At 30.6% G+C, this 19,115-nt stretch overlaps 3 protein-coding genes, 1 non-coding gene and 1 pseudogene across 5 annotated transcripts; 4 read left to right on the top strand and 1 right to left on the bottom strand.

The window, feature by feature from the left end:
• Positions 1-2,677: 2,677 nt before the first annotated feature.
• Positions 2,678-4,444, top strand: LOC113854272 (disease resistance RPP13-like protein 4). The gene has a single exon (XM_027485184.1). It carries the CDS (start codon positions 2,678-2,680, stop codon positions 4,442-4,444), a length of 1,767 nt encoding a protein of 588 aa, XP_027340985.1.
• Positions 4,445-6,940: 2,496 nt separating this feature from the next.
• LOC113854269 lies at positions 6,941-7,526 on the top strand (annotated as a pseudogene).
• An 832-nt stretch (positions 7,527-8,358) lies between these two features.
• On the top strand, positions 8,359-9,601 carry LOC113855030 (fatty acid desaturase 4, chloroplastic). Its single transcript, XM_027486464.1, has one exon. It carries the CDS (start codon positions 8,485-8,487, stop codon positions 9,409-9,411), a length of 927 nt encoding a protein of 308 aa, XP_027342265.1. The 5' UTR covers positions 8,359-8,484; the 3' UTR covers positions 9,412-9,601.
• A 943-nt stretch (positions 9,602-10,544) lies between these two features.
• On the bottom strand, positions 10,545-16,227 carry LOC113856254 (vacuolar protein sorting-associated protein 22 homolog 1). 2 transcript variants are annotated; one of them, XM_027487997.1, is made up of 6 exons: positions 15,960-16,227; positions 15,027-15,162; positions 13,318-13,472; positions 12,125-12,232; positions 10,987-11,076; positions 10,545-10,879 (listed from the first exon to the last, which is right to left on the bottom strand). In XM_027487997.1, the coding sequence occupies exons 1-6, from the start codon at positions 16,119-16,121 to the stop codon at positions 10,778-10,780; spliced, it is 753 nt and encodes a 250-aa protein (XP_027343798.1). In that variant the 5' UTR covers positions 16,122-16,227; the 3' UTR covers positions 10,545-10,777. The 2 variants fall into 2 exon arrangements, with proteins under 2 accessions (XP_027343798.1, XP_027343799.1); XM_027487998.1 differs by lacking the exon at positions 15,027-15,162 and having other exon boundaries at positions 10,602-10,879; positions 13,318-13,476.
• Positions 16,228-17,709: 1,482 nt separating this feature from the next.
• Positions 17,710-17,781, top strand: TRNAM-CAU. Its single transcript has one exon. It is a non-coding gene; the product is annotated as a tRNA-Met (tRNA).
• Positions 17,782-19,115: the final 1,334 nt, after the last annotated feature.

Here is a 19,115-nt window from a genome sequence, read left to right as displayed (position 1 = left end):
TCTAAATCCATAGTCTATAAATTAAGTAGAAGGCTGGTTCAATTGTCTCTTATTCTCTTTGCAGTTGATGCTATTGCTTGTTATGACTTGTGGAAGAAATGGTAAACTTTCTTAGAAGTTTTGTAGCACCAAGGAAAATTGGCTAGACCCTTATCACATTCAGAAATGGGTCAAGGTTTTTACATGGAGGGGATGAAAGTGTGATTGGCATGTTGGTGAAGTTGCTCATCTATGATGCACTGCTGATTTTGCTTTTGGGGATGATGTGTGTTGCTGGAAGAAAAAGGAGTGGACTTTACCCAAGCACACTGGGCCCAACCCATTAAGATTATCGGTTATGTTGGCCCAAAATCTGCCTGAAACCTATAGGAATTGAGTCTTTGGAATTTGTGCTGAAATAAGTGACCAAGGAAAGGATGTTGGTCTCCCTTGGTGGCACACATGAGTAATTCACCTTTAAGAATTTATAGTAATTATACAAAATTGCCAAATTAAAAAATTGCTACTCTTCTTATTAAAGGTGAAGAAATGGATTCCACTTGTGAAACAAAGGATAGACTAGCATGGCAAAAAGAGTGATGTCAAAATTTAATGTATTCTCTGCTTGCTATTATCTACTAGTTTAACTGAATGCCAAAGTAAAACCAAAGGGAATATGTCTTTCTTGGTTCAAGTTATGAATATACCTTCCTTTTTAACGTGTCAGATAAGAAAGTTTGGCCTAACTTATTCTCAAAATTTAACTTGTAGAAGAAGGACTATCTTAGCCCTTATAAGAATATTTTACTCTATTTTTAATCAATGTGAGACATCTTTAACAAAAGTTCACATTAGGATTCTCTAAATTTTGAAATGAATTAATCTTTAATTATTATTTAAGGACACTTTTAGTGGACATCAAGAATTATACCTACCTTTCGTCACTTTTTGAAGTACAAAATTCTCATTATTGCCTTCCCTGGCTCCAAGTTCCTATATTTGATATTGAGTTACTGAGCACTAGAAAATTGAAAAAACTTTAACTTCCCTTCCTATGAAAGGAGTTATTGTGCTTGATTTGCCTCCAGACAAATGTAAAACAGAAAATTAACGTGCACTTTCACTTCTCCCTTTCATAAATTTTCTCATTTAATGTGGAACAAATATAATACGTTGACTTAGGTTGAATTTTGGAATCCTAACTCTGAAAACTAATTCCATAAAATTGAGTATAAAAAAAAAACAATGTTCATCACATACAGATTTTAGCAAAAGCTGTAAAATTTATAATCTAATGTATTAAATTCATAACATATTTTTGAAATTGTCTCTGCTATGAATGTCTCTTTTCCTCATCTCCTACAGTATCTTTCCCTTAATCTACCTAATTTTATATTAAAGTAAGAATTAAATAAAAATAAATAAATATATATTTGATATTTTGAAAATGTTAAAAAAATATATTCAATACTTTGTTCCTAGAGGAGGATTTGTAAGAAGATATTGCAGGAGAATTTATATTCATTATTTTTTTCTTTTATTAGTGTTTTTGCATAAAATATTTTTTAAAATTCCATTAGCTATAGAGCAACTTTTAATTTAAAGTCTCCACGATGTAAATCTAAAAGTATCCTAGTTTTTTTTTTTTAATCATATTTGTCTGTTCTTTTATTCTTTACAGCTACTATCCCTCCTGTTAGGAACGTTTCCAATTTTTTGTATCTGCAATTGCTTTTCTTGTATTTCTTAATTTTGTGCGTTTCATTGTTATTTTATAATTTTAGAAAAATTATGCATTTAAAATCATAACCCTCTTTGTAACTGCAAAAATTGTGCTCTTGCTAAGTATGAATTTTATAAATTTATAGTTTTTTGTTATAGATAAATTCTTATTTATTTTTTGTTATCCATTTAAATTTCTTAATAAATTCTAATCTTGAAATTGAATTAAAATTAAAAATTGCATTTTAATATCGTGTATGCTGACATACTAAAGAATATTCAACTTTAACTTAATTTTCAATATTGTGTAATGACAAACTTAAACTCAATGTCAAGAATTGGAATCAATTACTGAAACTTTAAAAGAAAAACGTGAAACATTTGCCATTTATGGTTATTTATAATTAGCATAACGTTGCCCTGTTAAGTATGCATGTTTTTAAATTTATAAGTTTTTGTTGCAGATAATTCTTCTTTATTTAATGTTATTATTTTGAAATTTTTAATATATTTTAATCGTGAAAATTGAATTAGAATTATAAGTTGTATTTCATTATCATATATGCAGATCGATTAAAGAAAGTTGAACTTTAATTTAATCTTCAATATTAATTCCAAACTTGAGGTCAGGGTCAAGAATTGGATTCAATTTGGGAAAGTCTAGAAGAAAAACGTGAAACATTTGTCATTTAGTTCCTTCTTTGCAATGTTAAGTTTAATTTGATGACATACTTCACCTAAAATTTGTGGTGAAGAATTTGATTCAATTCGTGAAACATTTTCCATTTGGTTCCTTCCTTGCAATGTCAATTTTAATTTTATGTCATACTTTACCAATATATATATATATATATATATATATATATATATATATATATATACACACACACACGCATAAACATCTTACGTCTATTTGTCATGACTCATAAAGCAACAAAATCTCATACCCCTTTGTCCACAGTCTTATTATAGAAAAATGTCTATTCGAACAAACCCCTTTAAAGCAGTGCCTTTGTTATTGAGGCGCTTGACAACCATAGAAAAACATGCAAATTTGGATGATTTGAAGGAGGTGTTGATGAACATAAAGGACTTGTTTTGGATAGTGAAGAAGAATGAAGAAGAACTCCTCGACACATTGACAGAGGTGGATGACTATGTTCGCAACTTCAACACAAGAAAGTTGATGGAAGAGAAGGAAGAAATTTGCAAAAGAATAAGGAATTCAACTCAAAAGTTGTTGCCAGCTCATGGGTCATCAGGGAAAACATTTCAAGTTGGGGAGCCTGAAAGGAAAGAAATTGTGCACCAATCAGAACCCTCTTTAAAGCTACCTCAAGAGTTGGAAATGAGAATGGATGTTTACTTGCCTTCTGTACAACAAATAGTTTTTTTCAACTTTCTCTCAGCTCTCCCTCAAAATTCCGTTTTAAAGAAAAGGCAACTAATTTACTGGTGGTTTGGATCGCGTTCTCTCAACTATGAAATGCACGCTTTAACCCATGGTGCATTGGATTTGGAACGAAGAGTTAACCAAGAGAGAAAAGCTGCTGAGGATATGTTTTCTTTTCTTTTGGTCAAGAGACTAATTGTACCGCATGGTAATGGTAAGTGTCCTCTTGTTAATAAATATAAAATTAGTCCTCTCCTTCGTGATGTTAGGGAGCCATCGAGCGATGAAGACCAGGTATTTAGATTTTATTCACAAATAAAACCCTCATCTCATGATACTAGGAATCGGTGTTTAGCACTTGACCAACAAAAAGTTAAACTAAGTGATGAGTTAGGGTTTAAATTTAAGCGTTGGACAGTTATTTTTAATGTTAGTGCTAGTTACCTTGATATTGGACCTCAATGGATGACTGGAATGAAGAATTTGGAGATGCTTCATCTCGGTCGATGCCATGACTCAGCTTCACATCACATTGAAGTGGAGAGCGAAGAATTCCTGATGGAGTTGAGGGATCAAAAGTATTTGAGCTATCTTAGTCTTCGTGGGATATCAAGAATATCCAAACTACCACCCTCCATTCTTCAACTTGAGAGTCTAGAAATTCTTGATCTCAAGGCCTGTCACAATCTAGAAACACTTCCCAATGATATTTCATCATTGAGAAAGCTTAGGCATTTGGATGTGTCCCAATGCTACTTGTTGGAGAGAATGCCAAAGGGGATTGAGAATCTAACTAAGCTCGAATCACTAAAGGGATTTTTAATAGGTAATCCCAGCAAGACTCCTTGTAGAATATCAGATTTTGCAAACTTGAGCAACCTAGAGCGACTAAGCATACAGATAGGAAGTGAGGCTGTGATCCAAGATAAGGAGTTTGAAAGCTTGAAGAACTTGTCAAAACTTACGCGTCTCAAAATATCATGGGGTGGGTCTGGCACAAGGTATAGTGATATGAGGATCTTTTTCCCTTCATCTTTGTTTAAGTTGCATCTTGAAGGCTTTTCTGGAGAGGAAATTCCAGAATGGTTGAAGCCTTCAATGCTACCCAAAGGATTGAAGGTGCTTTATATAACAGGAGGGAAACTTAGAAGTTTGGCTCATGGAGACAATAATAACCTATGGTCAGTGGAGATTGTACGTCTCAAGTACCTAAACCATTTGAAAGTTGATGGCTTCACAGATTCGGAAGTTTTGTCAGATTTGCAACGCTTCTTTCCTTTCTTGAAATATGTAGAAGTGAAAAAAATAGCAGATCATTTAGACTTTGAATGGATCAAAGTAATAAATTAAGAGAGTGGTAAAAGCAAGTATACTCATAAAATGTTTCATACATGTATTTATTAGACTTAACTGTGCTTCTAAGTCTAAATAGTTTGATCAATGTGTAATTTTAGTTTTTATTATTTTAATTGTTTATATTAAATTATTTTTTTAATTGTTCAAATTAGGTTATTTATTTTAAATTTTTATTCATAAATTTGTATAAATATTTATTTGTATAAATTAACAAATAAAAATGTATATATTATTTATATATATATATATACACTAAATGAAATATATAAAATAGAGTAAAAAAAATTTTATTTATTATTTTTATGTGTTTCTATAAATTTGTATAAATCAATGACATATTACATACTTATTATATTTTTTATTGGATAAAATTTAGAAAAAATAACTTAATTTGAATAATTAAAAAATGTAAAATAATCGTATAATATAATTTTTGACTGATTATTTAAAAATTTTATTTTAATTTATTAATGCTCGTTCATTGCAAAAAAAGATTTACTAGCTCCATATTGGTTGATAAGTACAATTTTCTTCATTATTAATAATATTCTAATGCATATTTTATTATATTAAGTAAGATAATTAATTAGAAGACAATATGCTTATAAGAAATATGATATCCCTTCTGGTAATATGATCTTTATAAATAAAATTTTAATGCTTTATTAATAAGTTAGAAAAATAAATACTCATACTTTTTTGGTTAAAACTCGTATTAGATATTAAAATATCAAATTAGATAATATTTTTTACAATATTCTTTTTATTAGAAACTTTAAAGATAAAATTATATATAAATAAAAAATACTAAGTAAGTATTATATTAGTTTATATTTTATTTTTCTCTATTTAAGATATATATATATATATATATATATATATAAAGTAAAATAAGACTTTTACATTATTAAAAGTTGTGGATTTTATTTATTTTCATTAAAATAAAAAATTAAGAATGAAAATATGGAAAACTTATATCTGAAAGTTGGAAACATAAGATGCTAAAAAATATATGGACAGAAAAAAGAAAAGTAATAATAAATAAACAAAGTAATAAAGCTAAAAGAATAAAAAAAATGTCATGTAAAAATTTTAGTATAATAAATTTATTCTTATATATAATTTTTTTTTTACAAAAATAATGTACAAAATTATATTTTTTTTCCTTAAAAATTGAATAGTTGATATTCTTATCTAATTGATCGTCAAGAAATGAAATTTATGTATGGTAAAATTTATCGTAACTTTTATAATTAAGAGGGTTTGTTAATATCTCTTACATATGTTAATTTAAAAAGATATAAAATACCCTTTTAAGTTTATGAGTATCATAAAATACTTTTTTAAGTTTACAGGTATCATCCAATCATCTCCATGCATTTGTGAAAGAAAGGAATCAAATGATAGACTAATATGACAAATTTTCTTGTAAAAAAGAAAATAGCCAAACTTCGTAATTGAATTGTTTGCTGTAATAGTGGATCTGCTAGTATAATCTAATGTCAATTATTAATCAAATGAGATATACGGTTTTTACCTTAATCTTTAAAGCATACAAAGTTTCAATTATTGTCTATCTTAATCATTACTTCGATGACATGATTTAGCTTGAATCTAGTTCCTCTCAAATGTCAAATAAAACAATGGCATGTACATTTACTGTCTTATGTTACCCACTTTATTATTTTAAATGAATCAAATCCTACGATATTTCAAGTTGAATTCCAGAATCTATCTTGTAAATAAATTCTACTAAATTAAATAAACAATGCTCAACACTTACACTTCCTATAAAATAAACCCTAAAAGATTATAATCTACTAAATTAAATAATAGATGTTCGGGAATTGTTTGCAAACCTTTTTTTTTTTTTAAATAAAAACTAAAACGAAAAAATTCATATAGGTACTAAAAGACATTTAAACTATTTTGACCATAAAAAAATTTATCGTCTCCGAATTATTTCAAGAAGTGGAAGGGCAAAGAGGAAGAAAAAGTGCTGTTAGCCTCATTCAACAAACACTCAACAGATGTCAAAATGCGGCTTCTTGTCTCTCTTACTTTTCCCTGAAAATGTTGATATGAAGAAAATGCATGTAATTTATGGTGGATTGGAGGGGTTTTGTTGAAAAGACAAGGGAAAAGACAGTAGAGGAAGAAGGTGAGAATACGTTTGATGAACTTGTCAATCAAAAAATGATTATACACATCTTAATGGCAAATGTCCTACTGTGAATAAATTTAAAATTACTCCTTGGTTTGATAACAAGTTGGTGAGGCCATTGATACCAAAAGATGACAAGTTTTTGGGAATATTTGTCTCACAGAACATTCTCTTCTCATTACAATGACACTAGGCATAAGTGTTTAGCACTTGACCAACAGAAAGTTAAACTGAGTGATGAGTTTGGTTTTAAATCTAACCATTAGAGAGGTGTTTTTAATGTAAGTGCTAGTTATCTTGATTTTGGACCTCAATGGATGACTAAAATGAAGAATATGGAGGTGCTTCATCTTGGTCGTTGGCAGAATTCAGCTTCACATCGCACTGAAGTAGAGAGTGATGCAAGGAGAGAATGCATAGCAAGAGACGTTTCCTTTTGGAACACCGCAGGTGCAGAGAAGCACCAAGCAGTGGCACTTAGATCAGACTCTGATCTTGCCGTGTTCTACATCTTTGGTTACCAAGACAGCCTCTACGCTTACACAATGCGCCAAGTCTTCAGAGAATGCAAGATAACTGGCACTGTGGATTTCATCTTTGGAGACGCCATTGCAGTGTTCCAAAACTGTTTGATCTAACCCACAAAAGGGTTGCCAAATCATACGAACACGACCACAGCTGAAGGTAGAAAAGATCCAAATGAACCAACAACGGGTTTCTCATTTCAATTCTGTAACATCACTACAGATTCTGATCTTCTACGTACCCTTAGTTAGCACCACCCAAACATACTTGGCTAGGCCATGGAAGATTTATTCATGAATTGTTTTCATGCAATCGTACATGAGTGACGTGATAAGGCCAGAAGGATAGCTAGAGTAGAATGAGAATTTTGCTTTGCATAAGTTTTAATTTGTTTAAGCAAATTTTAAAGTGAATTTCGATTAGACGATCTAGTTGTCGCTGTAATAAAAGAGGATCCAAATTTAACATATTTCCATATAGACTTTCTTGATCCAGTTTAAAAAATTTAAATTTACTCAGCTTTTAAATTTAATAACCCAAATCCTATATTTTAACAGATATATTAAGGTCAGGTCAACTTATTTTATTATATTTAAAAAAAATTAAGAAAATCAAAAGGATGAAAAATTTTTGTTACTTAAAATATAATATGAAATCTGCAGTTTAATTTTATACGGGAGAATTGAAAATCGTATATCTATCAATTTTCTGTTATTTCTATTAATGATTTGATCATTGCTCAATTTTTATTTTTTACCTTTTTCCCTTTTTTGGCATTGATATAATGTCAGTATTTTTTCTATAATCACTACCAGGAATTGAAACTGGGCCTATGTTATATGCTTTGAAGGGTGGAATATACCTATTCCGCTACCACGTCTTTTTCTTTTATTATCTACTTATTGAAGCAACTTCTACAACTTGTTTTTCGTGGAACAAACACATCCTTACATATATATCTCAATCTCTATATGAGGTGGCTTCTAGCATGTCGTGAAAAGTTTGATAAGTGGACAGAAAAAGTGTACTAGATGACTTCTACCCTTTCCATTTTCATTTGTTGCTTTACGGGACCACCTAAGATAGCAATTGTTTTGGTCCAAGAAAACTTTCGAGATTGGTCATCTATAATCAAATATGTGACACAAATTCAACGTAAATCCTTTAAGGTTTTAATAGAATTCAACAACACCACGCATCCCCAATGCCCACCACAACATTTTGCCTTCTACTACCACAAAATTAGCATTTCTTCTCACAACCACTATTGAGTAGCTCCAACTATTTTATATCTTTCATTTCATATACCATAATTTGATTCCTCTTTCACTCTACAACATCTCCAATGCCTTCCTTAGTCCAACAGAAGTATACACCTAATTTTCACCACCACATTTGCAAGACCCGCTTGCCCATTTACTCGGCTCGAGTGTATTGTTCCTCCACCACCACCACCTCTAAGCCCAAGTCCAATGTCAAGCAATTGATCACTGGACCTCGGCTAGTGCAGCCACCACAAGCGGTGGTTGCCGCTTCTAACCACCGTCCCATGGACAATGACCCAAGTTTGCGATCAACATGGTCTCATAGAGCATGGGTAGCAGCTGGGTGCACAACTTTGCTCATCTCATTGGGAGAGTCAATAAAAGCTGCAATTGATATGCATTTTTGGGTTGAGCCCATTTTGGCAGGTTGGGTTGGTTACATATTAGCTGATCTTGGGTCTGGGGTTTACCATTGGGGCATTGATAATTATGGAGATGGCTCAACCCCAATTGTTGGAGCCCAAATTGAAGCCTTCCAAGGACACCATAAGTGGCCATGGACCATCACTAGGCGCCAATTTGCTAACAACATGCATGCATTGGCACGTGCGGTGACATTCACGGTGCTTCCTATAGAACTTTTTTGCCATGACCCTATTGTCCAAGGATTTGTTGGGGTGTGCTCTGGTTGCATTATGTTTAGTCAACAATTTCATGCATGGGCACATGGAACGAAGAGCCGGCTTCCGCCACTCGTGGTGGCGTTACAAGAGGCCGGCGTGCTCGTGTCACGGTCACAGCATGCCGCACACCATCGGCCACCCTATAACAATAATTATTGTATAGTGAGTGGAGTATGGAATAAGTTTTTGGATAAGCATAAAGTGTTTGAAGCCATGGAGATGATCTTGTATTTCAAACTACGGGTTAGGCCCAGGTCATGGAGTGAGCCTGCCTCTGAGTGGATGGAAGAGATTGACACCCCTTCTGAAATCCAGGCCCAATGATCTTTGTTAAATTTTTCTTTTATTTTTAAACGATTCATTGCATATATGTATCTTAGTATATGGTTGTTCTCTTTCCCTCTCTTTTTTTAATAATAAAAAATAAGTATTTTATTTATTTATTTATTTTGGTTCAAAAAAGCATTGTTCACTTGTAGATATTACAAGATTGATATATCTAATAATAAGTAGTTTTTAGCCCATGCAATTTATGTGATTTCAATTGTGTTTGAAAGATTAAAATATAATATAAGATGAAATCTTCATTTTTCCTTAGTCTTAATGTTTAATTATTCTTCATTTAAGCCTCCAAAAGGGGGAAAACTCACCCTTAAATATCTATCTCCATCTCTATATTAGGTGGCTTCTAGCAAAGTCACAAAAAAGTTTGATACATTTTTGTACACAAGCTTAATTTTATATATATATATATATATATATATATATATATATATATATATATATATATATATATTAATGAATCAAAATCAAACACGTGTGCAGGTATTCAAAGTAGATAAACCAATAAACCATAAAATTTTTAGTTTCAATATTTGTATCAAAACAAGGTTTAGTTTAACACTGCTTATTATGAAGAATGTCACCAACACACTAACACATTATGTTCAACAATATTGTGGGATAAAATATGTTTAAACTCATGAAATAGGTAACAAAACCCACTAAACTTTGAGCAACGCTTATTAAATGTCAGAAACAGAAAGTATTGCTATCATTCTTTCTTATATAGATAGCAACATTATTGATCAAAAGCTAGACTTCGCCAAAGTTTGTAACATGAAAAAAATTGCTAGTCGTGGACTAGAAAAATATATCAAACAAAAAACTAATCAACATTACTTTGATACTTTGCAATTAGGAAGCGGATTTTTTTTAAGTCAATTTAGCATGAGACTTTTCTGCTGTAATCCATTTTCAATTAGCTCTCTGTCCGCTCATCAAACCCAATATCTTCAAATAATTGGTTAAGGGAAGGGGAAAATTAAAAAAACAAAACAAAGACCATTTCCAGATTCAGATTGGCTTGTCATCACCAAATCTAGCTAAGCATATGATTGATGCATTCATATTTGAATGAGAAGAGGAAAAGTATCAGTATGGAAAAAAAAAAACTGACGGTCCAAATAATCACACTACTTTTAGCATCATTTACAGAAAAATAAAGTATATATTTCTAGTTCCCAATCACCATACACTTGTTGTGTACACTAGATAAACGGAAAACTAATCCCATATTTTAGGACAAAGAATTCAAGAAATCAAAAGAAATAATTGATTTAAAGTTTGCAACAATCTAAATATATAGGCCTTCAAAAATCAGACCTCAGTTTTCTTTCTATTAAATTTATTAGGAATCAACTCCTACATAAGATGAGATGGGAGACACACAAGGAAACCAGTACCGTCGTTTACCATCTCTATGACCATCATCAATCATTGCAAGTCCTTCCTGCATGAGCCAATAGTGTTTTCATATTATACGTGATTTGGAATTGATATATGTGGTTCAGATAACGAGAAAGAATATGATTTTTCTTAAGATTTTAGTAATCTTACGTCAAGTAATGTCTCAAGGGCATCAATGGCTCGACCAGAAGTCCAAGATAACCGCCGCTCTACTTCTTCAACAGTCACAAATCCTTGAGCCTGCCGTAAAGAAAATGTTATGTAAATGTGAAAAGACTAATCCTTCTCAAATGATAAACTAGTTCATAGCAACTTTTGCTACACTGGATAAGTGGACAGAAGAAAATATTTTCATCACAAGAAGGAATCCAGTTTCTAGCTAAGGTCAATCACATTAAACCAAACCATGGTTGATGCTTCCTGTACACAAACTTTCATTGTAATGCCTCTGTGCACCACTAGTTTATAGAAGTACACATTTTCACCAATAAGACAATATCCAAAGCAGGAGACTTCAAATTAAAGAATGAATAATCAAAGAACTAAAATAGAAAATCCTCCCAAACAGCAAACTCTAATACTACATTTTGATAATGAATAATCAACCTATATTTCTACAAGACAACTTTTTCCCTTCCATTAATATTACAACTTATTTAAGTGCTTATTCAATAAGCTCTTTTTAAGTGATGACTTATAACTTAATGATGAAACTTAAGAGGATAAGCTGAAAACAATTTATGTGAGTCATAAGTTGTTTTCTATAAATTGTTCATAAGTTCATAAGCTCTAGATAGACTTAAAAAGATGAAGTCAATAAAACCCACTTTGGGTATACTTTTAGAAAAGTCCTTATACAAGAAACAATTCAATATAAAAAATTAATAAAACTTTTTTTTACAAGTTAGAAACAACTTATCTCTTCAAATTTTAGAGAAGTTAAATGAGAGAGCTTCTCAATACTTCTCAAAAAATAGAGAAAAATTTTATTCATTTTTTATACTGATTTTTTCTTTTATAAGGATTTCTCTAAAAGTTTATCCAAACTGAGCCTAAGCAGCATTCTCTTTTGTAAGCCAAAAAGAAAACATCAACCAACTAGCTCAATGTCATCCTTTTTGATCTATTACTCAATGTCTCTCAAAAATATATAGATCTATCCTCAGGAAACAAGTGAAAGGAGCAAGTTAACTTTAGTGAGTAGTGCACCGTAAACCTAGGTCATACGCATAGGGTTGCAATGAAAACAAATATATATTAGCATATCCATAAAAGAAATATTTGTTACCTGGGCAAGTTCTAGAATTTCATTGTGATCTTTGTTCAACTCAGTTGGAACTGAACGAATAAGTTTTCTCTTTCCAACGGAAATAACTTCAAAACCACTGCCCAACACCTGAAATTTTAGTTACACATCAGTATGAATCACCATGATCTCAACAAGGATGCATGTAACAAATCTCTCAGCAAGTGGAAATACAAAGATTTATGTTCCAAAAAGAAAAATAACAAAAAGATAATGTACTACTCACACACATCATTGCACAATCCACATGCTGTTCTAACATATGCAGGCAAGCTGGGTTCACTACTTGTAATTTATTTAATCCAACCATCAGAAAAGTAGGCATCTTTTTACTAAAAACGAAAAATACAAGTTAATCATAACATTAACATCTTAAGATAAGCACTGTGATACATTACTTGACTTTCAGGAATTAGTTTGGTAACACAGGCTAAAATCCTGTTAATAAGGTGTTCTTTTTTCAAAATTATTTATTTATTTATATAAACTTAAAAACATAAAGATCTATTAACAATGGTGGTTGTATCTTCTATATACAATTCATACATTAAGGAAGAATTTTGTACTATCAAATTTCCCCAATTTAATTTCAGAAAACTGAAGGTCAATTCCTACAACTCAAGGCCACATTTCAGAGCAAGTCCAAACCAAAGAAGTGGAATCCTCCCATAATTAATGCTTTCACATCCCAATTTCCACTTTGACTGAGTATCATCAAGTTTCTTTTGTTTTGCTGATAAGCATGTTTGGCAATTGCCATTATGATCTTTGCTCATATCATCATCGAGTAATTCCTGGGATGCATCAAAGTTGCCATCCCATCCAAAATGTTTATAACGAAGGAGTACACCAGTTAAAAAAAATCATGCATTCAATGTAATGAGATTGTGAGGGAACTCAGGGAAGAGATATGCTGCTCAGTTATGGTTGTTGCCAGAGCTTAGTTATTGGGAAAGAGTCAAAGGCAAGCTTTAAAAGTAGTAGAATATTCACTTTGAAAAATGCACTGACGAGCAAACATATGGGATAGTAGAACAATTAAACAAACTTATTTGAGATTGTCTTTGGCATTTATATAAGTTTCCAGAGTCAAGCATAAACTATCTACATCACAGTCATAAACAGTAATGGTTATAACTTATAATATAGTTTATGGGCAACTTAAAATACAAGACCTTCAGCTTACTAATAGCACGCAGGCAATCATCCTCAGAAACAACTCCACGATCACTTTTTCGTCTTTGACGAAGGAGATGGCAGAGTTCTTGCAGGTTGATCAGTCCTCCATTGTGAGCTCTAGTGGCCAAGCAAATATCCACTATTTGAACACCTGTCTAGCCAAGCAGCACATATTAGCATACATGCTAGGAAAATAGTGAAAATAAGCAGCTTGAATTTAATTAAAAATATAAATCAGGAATGGTTTATTAAATCATAAAGATAAATACTTCAACAATTATAAGTTTGTAACATACTGGATTATAATGTAAAGTGAATAAAACCATAAAGAGAGACCACCATGTTCATAAGGAACATTGTACCTTTGAGGATAAAAGCCTAGTTAATAACAGACAGAGAATGTAAATCTCAACTCTTAGGGTTGACTTTAAGCAACAGATAATAGTAAGATTTTATTGAAAAAAAATTATTACACTTTTATTTGTATCTCCATTGTAATAAATGTTTCTTTTCGATAAAAACTTACTACTTATAGGTATACCAGACAATATACAGCAAAAACTACAGAAACAATAGAGAACCCCTCCACAAACATGGAAATAATTGAAATGGGTTAAGGCTCTGATACCATGTTAGATTCCATCTTAAAATGAATTGGAATCAAATGAAGTAGCCTGACAGGTATATAAATTGCACCCCAGTAATTGAGGCAAGCAATGTGGGACTTTCCAATGTACCTAACGTTAGTTGATATTACATTAAGCATCTCCGTTGTCCCATGACAACCAACCTAACCCCAACTCAATGTTTTTGATCCTTTTTTTCAAAACCAAAAACAAAAAACCTATATGAGAACCATCATCATTCATCCCATATGTTACATTGATATTATTCAGCCAGCTTATCCCTAGCAAACTAAATATAAAGACATGGTTAAAGGCAGAAATAGTACTGTACAAGAACAGTTGCAAGTGAATCTACAGCTTTTGAAGATAATATACACCATAAATTTACAGTGGTGTGCAGTATCTGCAGCTTTGACAAAACTGAAGTTTGATAAACAAATAAAGGATACAAGAGCTGAACAAGTTACTGAAATTATAGGAGAAAGTACTTGAATTTAATAATGGTGGCTGAAACTTGTCCGTAACTCATACTGGCAGGCAAAGATTCTACTATTTAGGATCCATAAGCACGTGTTTTCGGTAGTGATAAAGGAACATATGCTTCATATAATTGAGATTAACTAAGTTATCCTGTTCATGTGGAGTGCAATGTTATAAGCAAGTATTTGGAGCATTTTATCTCATATTTGCCTTCATAAACATAAACTACCATGATATGTATGCCTATCAGCCTACAGTTTTGATATTTCTTAAAAATCTTACTGAAGTCTTCTTCCTCAAAAAGTGAACACAATAAATAAGACAATAAATTCTACTATCTCTCCTCTCTGGATTAGAGGTGTTACTCTTATTTACTAGGAAAAAAAATCCACAATACTTGATCCAGCCGCAGTCCTATTGTTCAAATCCTGAAGAGGACATTTATGTATAGCACTACAAACTCCTGCATTTCTTGTCTTATATTTTATTCTCAGGTATTCTAACATTAATATCATAATAACATATGAATATTATACCAAAAAAATCCATAGATGCATAGGAAACTCATTTCAAACAAGGTTAAGAAAGATATTACTAACCAAGTTCATAATAGAAGTCACCAATTCCTAATAGCTCTGCCCAGAAACCCTTATTGGAGGCCAATGGATCTACTCCAACTTTAGCACACATTTCATGGAACTGCGACCTGAACGCAGGGTTCTTGCGGATGTCATTCTGAACCAGTGATATCAGTCATTAGCATGATTTGATTGAATCTTTAATTGCAAAAAGTTTTATAATTAAAGTGAGATTGCTTGAAAAGGCCAACAGAAGAAGACATGAACAATGTCACTTATGTAGTTCTTAGACAACCATGCCCCTAAGTTCTATCGCCATCAAATTGGTCAAACAACTCTCCTAAACATGTAGGCCACTCCATCATTCAGCAAACAGCATCATAGCCAAAAACACATCAAATTCATCCTATTCCCATGCTATGATAGCAATACCATTGTTAACTACCAGAAACATCACTATTTACAATTATAGCTTCTGCCATTAACCTCAAACTTGATGCCCAAACACATTGAAGTTTGTGAGGATCCCAAAACCAAACCAATCTCCAAAGCAACAAACTTTCATAAATTCCCACTCAAGAACAACCAAACTACTAGCCAGAAATCATCAAAACAACTCCTTTTGTACTCAAAACATAAAAGGGAATATATTAACCTTGACTCTTGAGACTCATTTTAAGCTTCCAAAAATTGATACTTTTTATTGAGAATCAGAACTCTTGTTACACTTTCATATTTTTAATGTAATAAATGTTTTTTTAATAAAAACTTACCAAAGCTAAATGTTCAACAAAACCAAACATAATCTTTTGAAAATCCAGTTGTGTTTTTCCAATAACCCAGATTTAAAAATCAAAATTTTATAGCACCACAAACACGGTTTCAACTTTTCACAGTAAAAACAAAGCACAAAGACAAAAAGGGGGCGAAGTTTTTTTTTTTCGAAAATAAAACCTTGTGTTTGCGAGCAAAATCTTCAAGCTGAGAACGAAACGTGGCAAGTTGCTCCTTCATCAAATCGGTTCTGATCTTTGCTACATTTTCACCCAACAAACGGTATTGATCCCTTGCAGCTGCAGCTGTCTGCAATCCTCCAATTCCAGGTCTTCTTCTCATTTTGCTTTTTCCTTAGCCAAATCTTTATTCAAATTCTCCAGTTCTTTTTATGCAAATTGGGTTTTCTGGGTAGTGCTTTTCGTTGATCGAAATTTAAAGGAATTGATGGTTTTGCTGAGAGGAATTACAATGATTTAAGGTTAAAAATAATTGACTTTTTGGATTTTCTCATCAAACAAGAGAATTTAAAAAATGACGAGTATTCTGCTGCTGCTGCTGCTTCTTTTCTTCGCTGTAATTACATTTTTTGTCCATATTTTTATTACTTGACTACGGGTATAAATAATTTTGGCTCCTCAAGTTTTTGGAGTTATTTTAGTTACTTTTTTTTAAAATTAAGTAATTTTAGTTTTATTAATGAAAGTTTGAAATGTGAAATAATTTTAAAAGTTTTAGAAGTAAAACTTTTAATAAAAAAAATTGATAAACTTTAAAGAATATTATAAAAGGAAAAAAATATTTTTTTTATTTTGGAGAAATTTTAATATTAATTCATAAATTTTATGTTAAAATATTTAAAATATATTAATTGATTTAAATTGTGAATATTTTAAATAAAAATAAAACTTTGGAATTTTTCAATAAAAATGATAAAGAGATTAAAATTACTCAAATTTAAAAATAAAAAATTAACATGCTTCAAAAATATTTACAAGACCAAAGTTACATCTTTATCTATCTTCTAATATATAAAGTAAAAATATTTGTAACCTTTTTTACTAACTCTCTGCATTACAATCCCTCTCAAATTAAGTATAAATAAGTAATTTTTTAATTCTACTAAATTATATTAAAATATTTAATTTAAAATTAATTATTATCATTCATCTTTCATTAAAAACATTAAATTATCTATTCACTTTTTTAACTAATAAAATTTTTTAGGTATCATTCTAATAAAAATTAACTATTTAATATTATTAACTATATATTTCTAATTTAATATTTAAATTAAAAACCAAAATTCCATGTCATGTATTTTTATGTTATTTTGTTTTATTTTAAAGTAAAACCATTCTTTAAGAAAACGATTAAATAATACAAAATTGTACTAAAATACTTGAGATTTAAAAAATGATGAAAAAATTATATAAAGATCTTTTAAATTTTAGCTTATTTTTAACTGAATTTTTGTATGTATAATATTGTATATATGTTTTTTATTATATATGGTTAAGCAGAAGTTGAAAGATTATATATATATAAACTGCGATAAGAAACTTTATATACACTGTAATCAATCTTTCAACAATAAAAATTATACCAATATACCTTTTCATTTGCTTCAAGTTCATAGCAACTGAGTGATGTGGACAAATTTGAGTGCTCCATTTCAATCCTTATTTTTGTAAGTAATTATATTTTAAAATTATTTATATCTCTTTGTTATAAAAAGATTAATTTAGAAATTTTATTAAAATGACTAAGATATATTCATTCATTGAAATATAGTTAGTACATTTTTTATTTTTCATTTAAGCAAGAGTATAAAAAATATTTTAACTGCAGTGTATAATTGGCAGAAAAAAATGCTGGAAATTCTGTTTAGTTTCATACTTATATTGCTAGTGCAGCTCTATCATCAACAATCAGAGTGGCGCAGCGGAAGCGTGGTGGGCCCATAACCCACAGGTCCCTGGATCGAAACCAGGCTCTGATACAGAGTGGCTTTCCGCATATTTTTTTTTGGTTTTTCCTCATTCTTACCATTTTAAGTCACAGACTATATAAATTTCTATATTCCACGCACTGCATTTCTTACACCAGTTATTTCAGGGCCAATTGGCTACCATTTGATTGGTTAAATCCAATTCACCAAAAAAATTCAAGCTTAACTTTTGAATGTGACTTATGATTCATCCATCAGCATTAGTTTTATTTTAATATATATAACAAAATAGTTGTGCAACATATTGGCACCCTACCTTAAATAAACAAATGAATAGTTTGTTTTGATAAAATGGTTTTTAACTAAATCTAATGGTTAAGAGTTAAAGATATTATAATCCTGCTTTTTAATGCTTCAAAATTGAACTTCTATGAAAAAGATGAGATTGATTTTTGAGACGGAGAGGATTAAACATAATAACAAATTAAGGCTCTATTTGAATGAGTTTATAAATAAGTCTTTATAAGAGATGAAAAATACTACAAAAATAATAAATTTTCTCCCATAAATTAAAATTAACTTATATTTCTCTAAAAATAAGTAAACATGATTAATTTTAGAAGTTACTTTCACTTAACTTCTCTAAAACTTAAAAAAGATATTATTTTTAATTTATGAAAAAAATTTATTCATTTTTTTATATTATTTTTCTTCTCTTACATAGATTATCTATAAGTTTACTCAAACAGGGTTTAGGCTACTTGTTTCTTAGTTGATAAGGTTAGAAGTGATTTTGCATGGACAGTTATATTTTGACTTCCACACAAACCAAAGCAAGTTGAACAGAAGTTTTAAATTTTCACTTCTCCAGCGTCAAGGGCATTGGCTACCATTTGATGGGTTAAAGCCAATTCACTAAAATCAAGATCAACTTTTCAAGGTTAGTTTTGATTCATCCATTAGCATTAGTTTGTCTTAGCTACGAAAGCTTTTAGAAAAACACTTTTTTTTTTAATAACAGAAACACATTCTTGAATTTTAAAATAAGAAAGATAGCTTAGTGAAGCAACTAACTACGCACTACCTTAAACACAAATGAATAGTTTGTTTCAATAAAAAATGCCTTCAAAAGCATTTTGTCAAGTGATTGGATTCATGTTTAATTGGTAATGGATTCACATATACTTCAATGTTGTTAGTGTAGCTTCTACATTAGATCCATATTTAAAAGATTTTTAACATGTTTTCACATACATTGACAATCGTTCAGCATCAAGGTGTAAAATAGACTTGCTGAACAAAATTGTTGTACAAGAGTATATACAATCAGTATAATCAGTGTTATTCTCAAAGAGAATTGTATAATTAGATTAATATGAGCCTCG

This window comes from Abrus precatorius, unplaced genomic scaffold (genome assembly GCF_003935025.1).
Source record: "Abrus precatorius isolate BTA unplaced genomic scaffold, Abrus_2018 Scaffold11, whole genome shotgun sequence".
Taxonomy (NCBI): Eukaryota; Viridiplantae; Streptophyta; class Magnoliopsida; order Fabales; family Fabaceae; genus Abrus; species Abrus precatorius.
The sequence above is the reverse complement of the archived record's forward strand: the minus strand, read 5'-3'. Positions and strand labels throughout refer to the sequence as shown.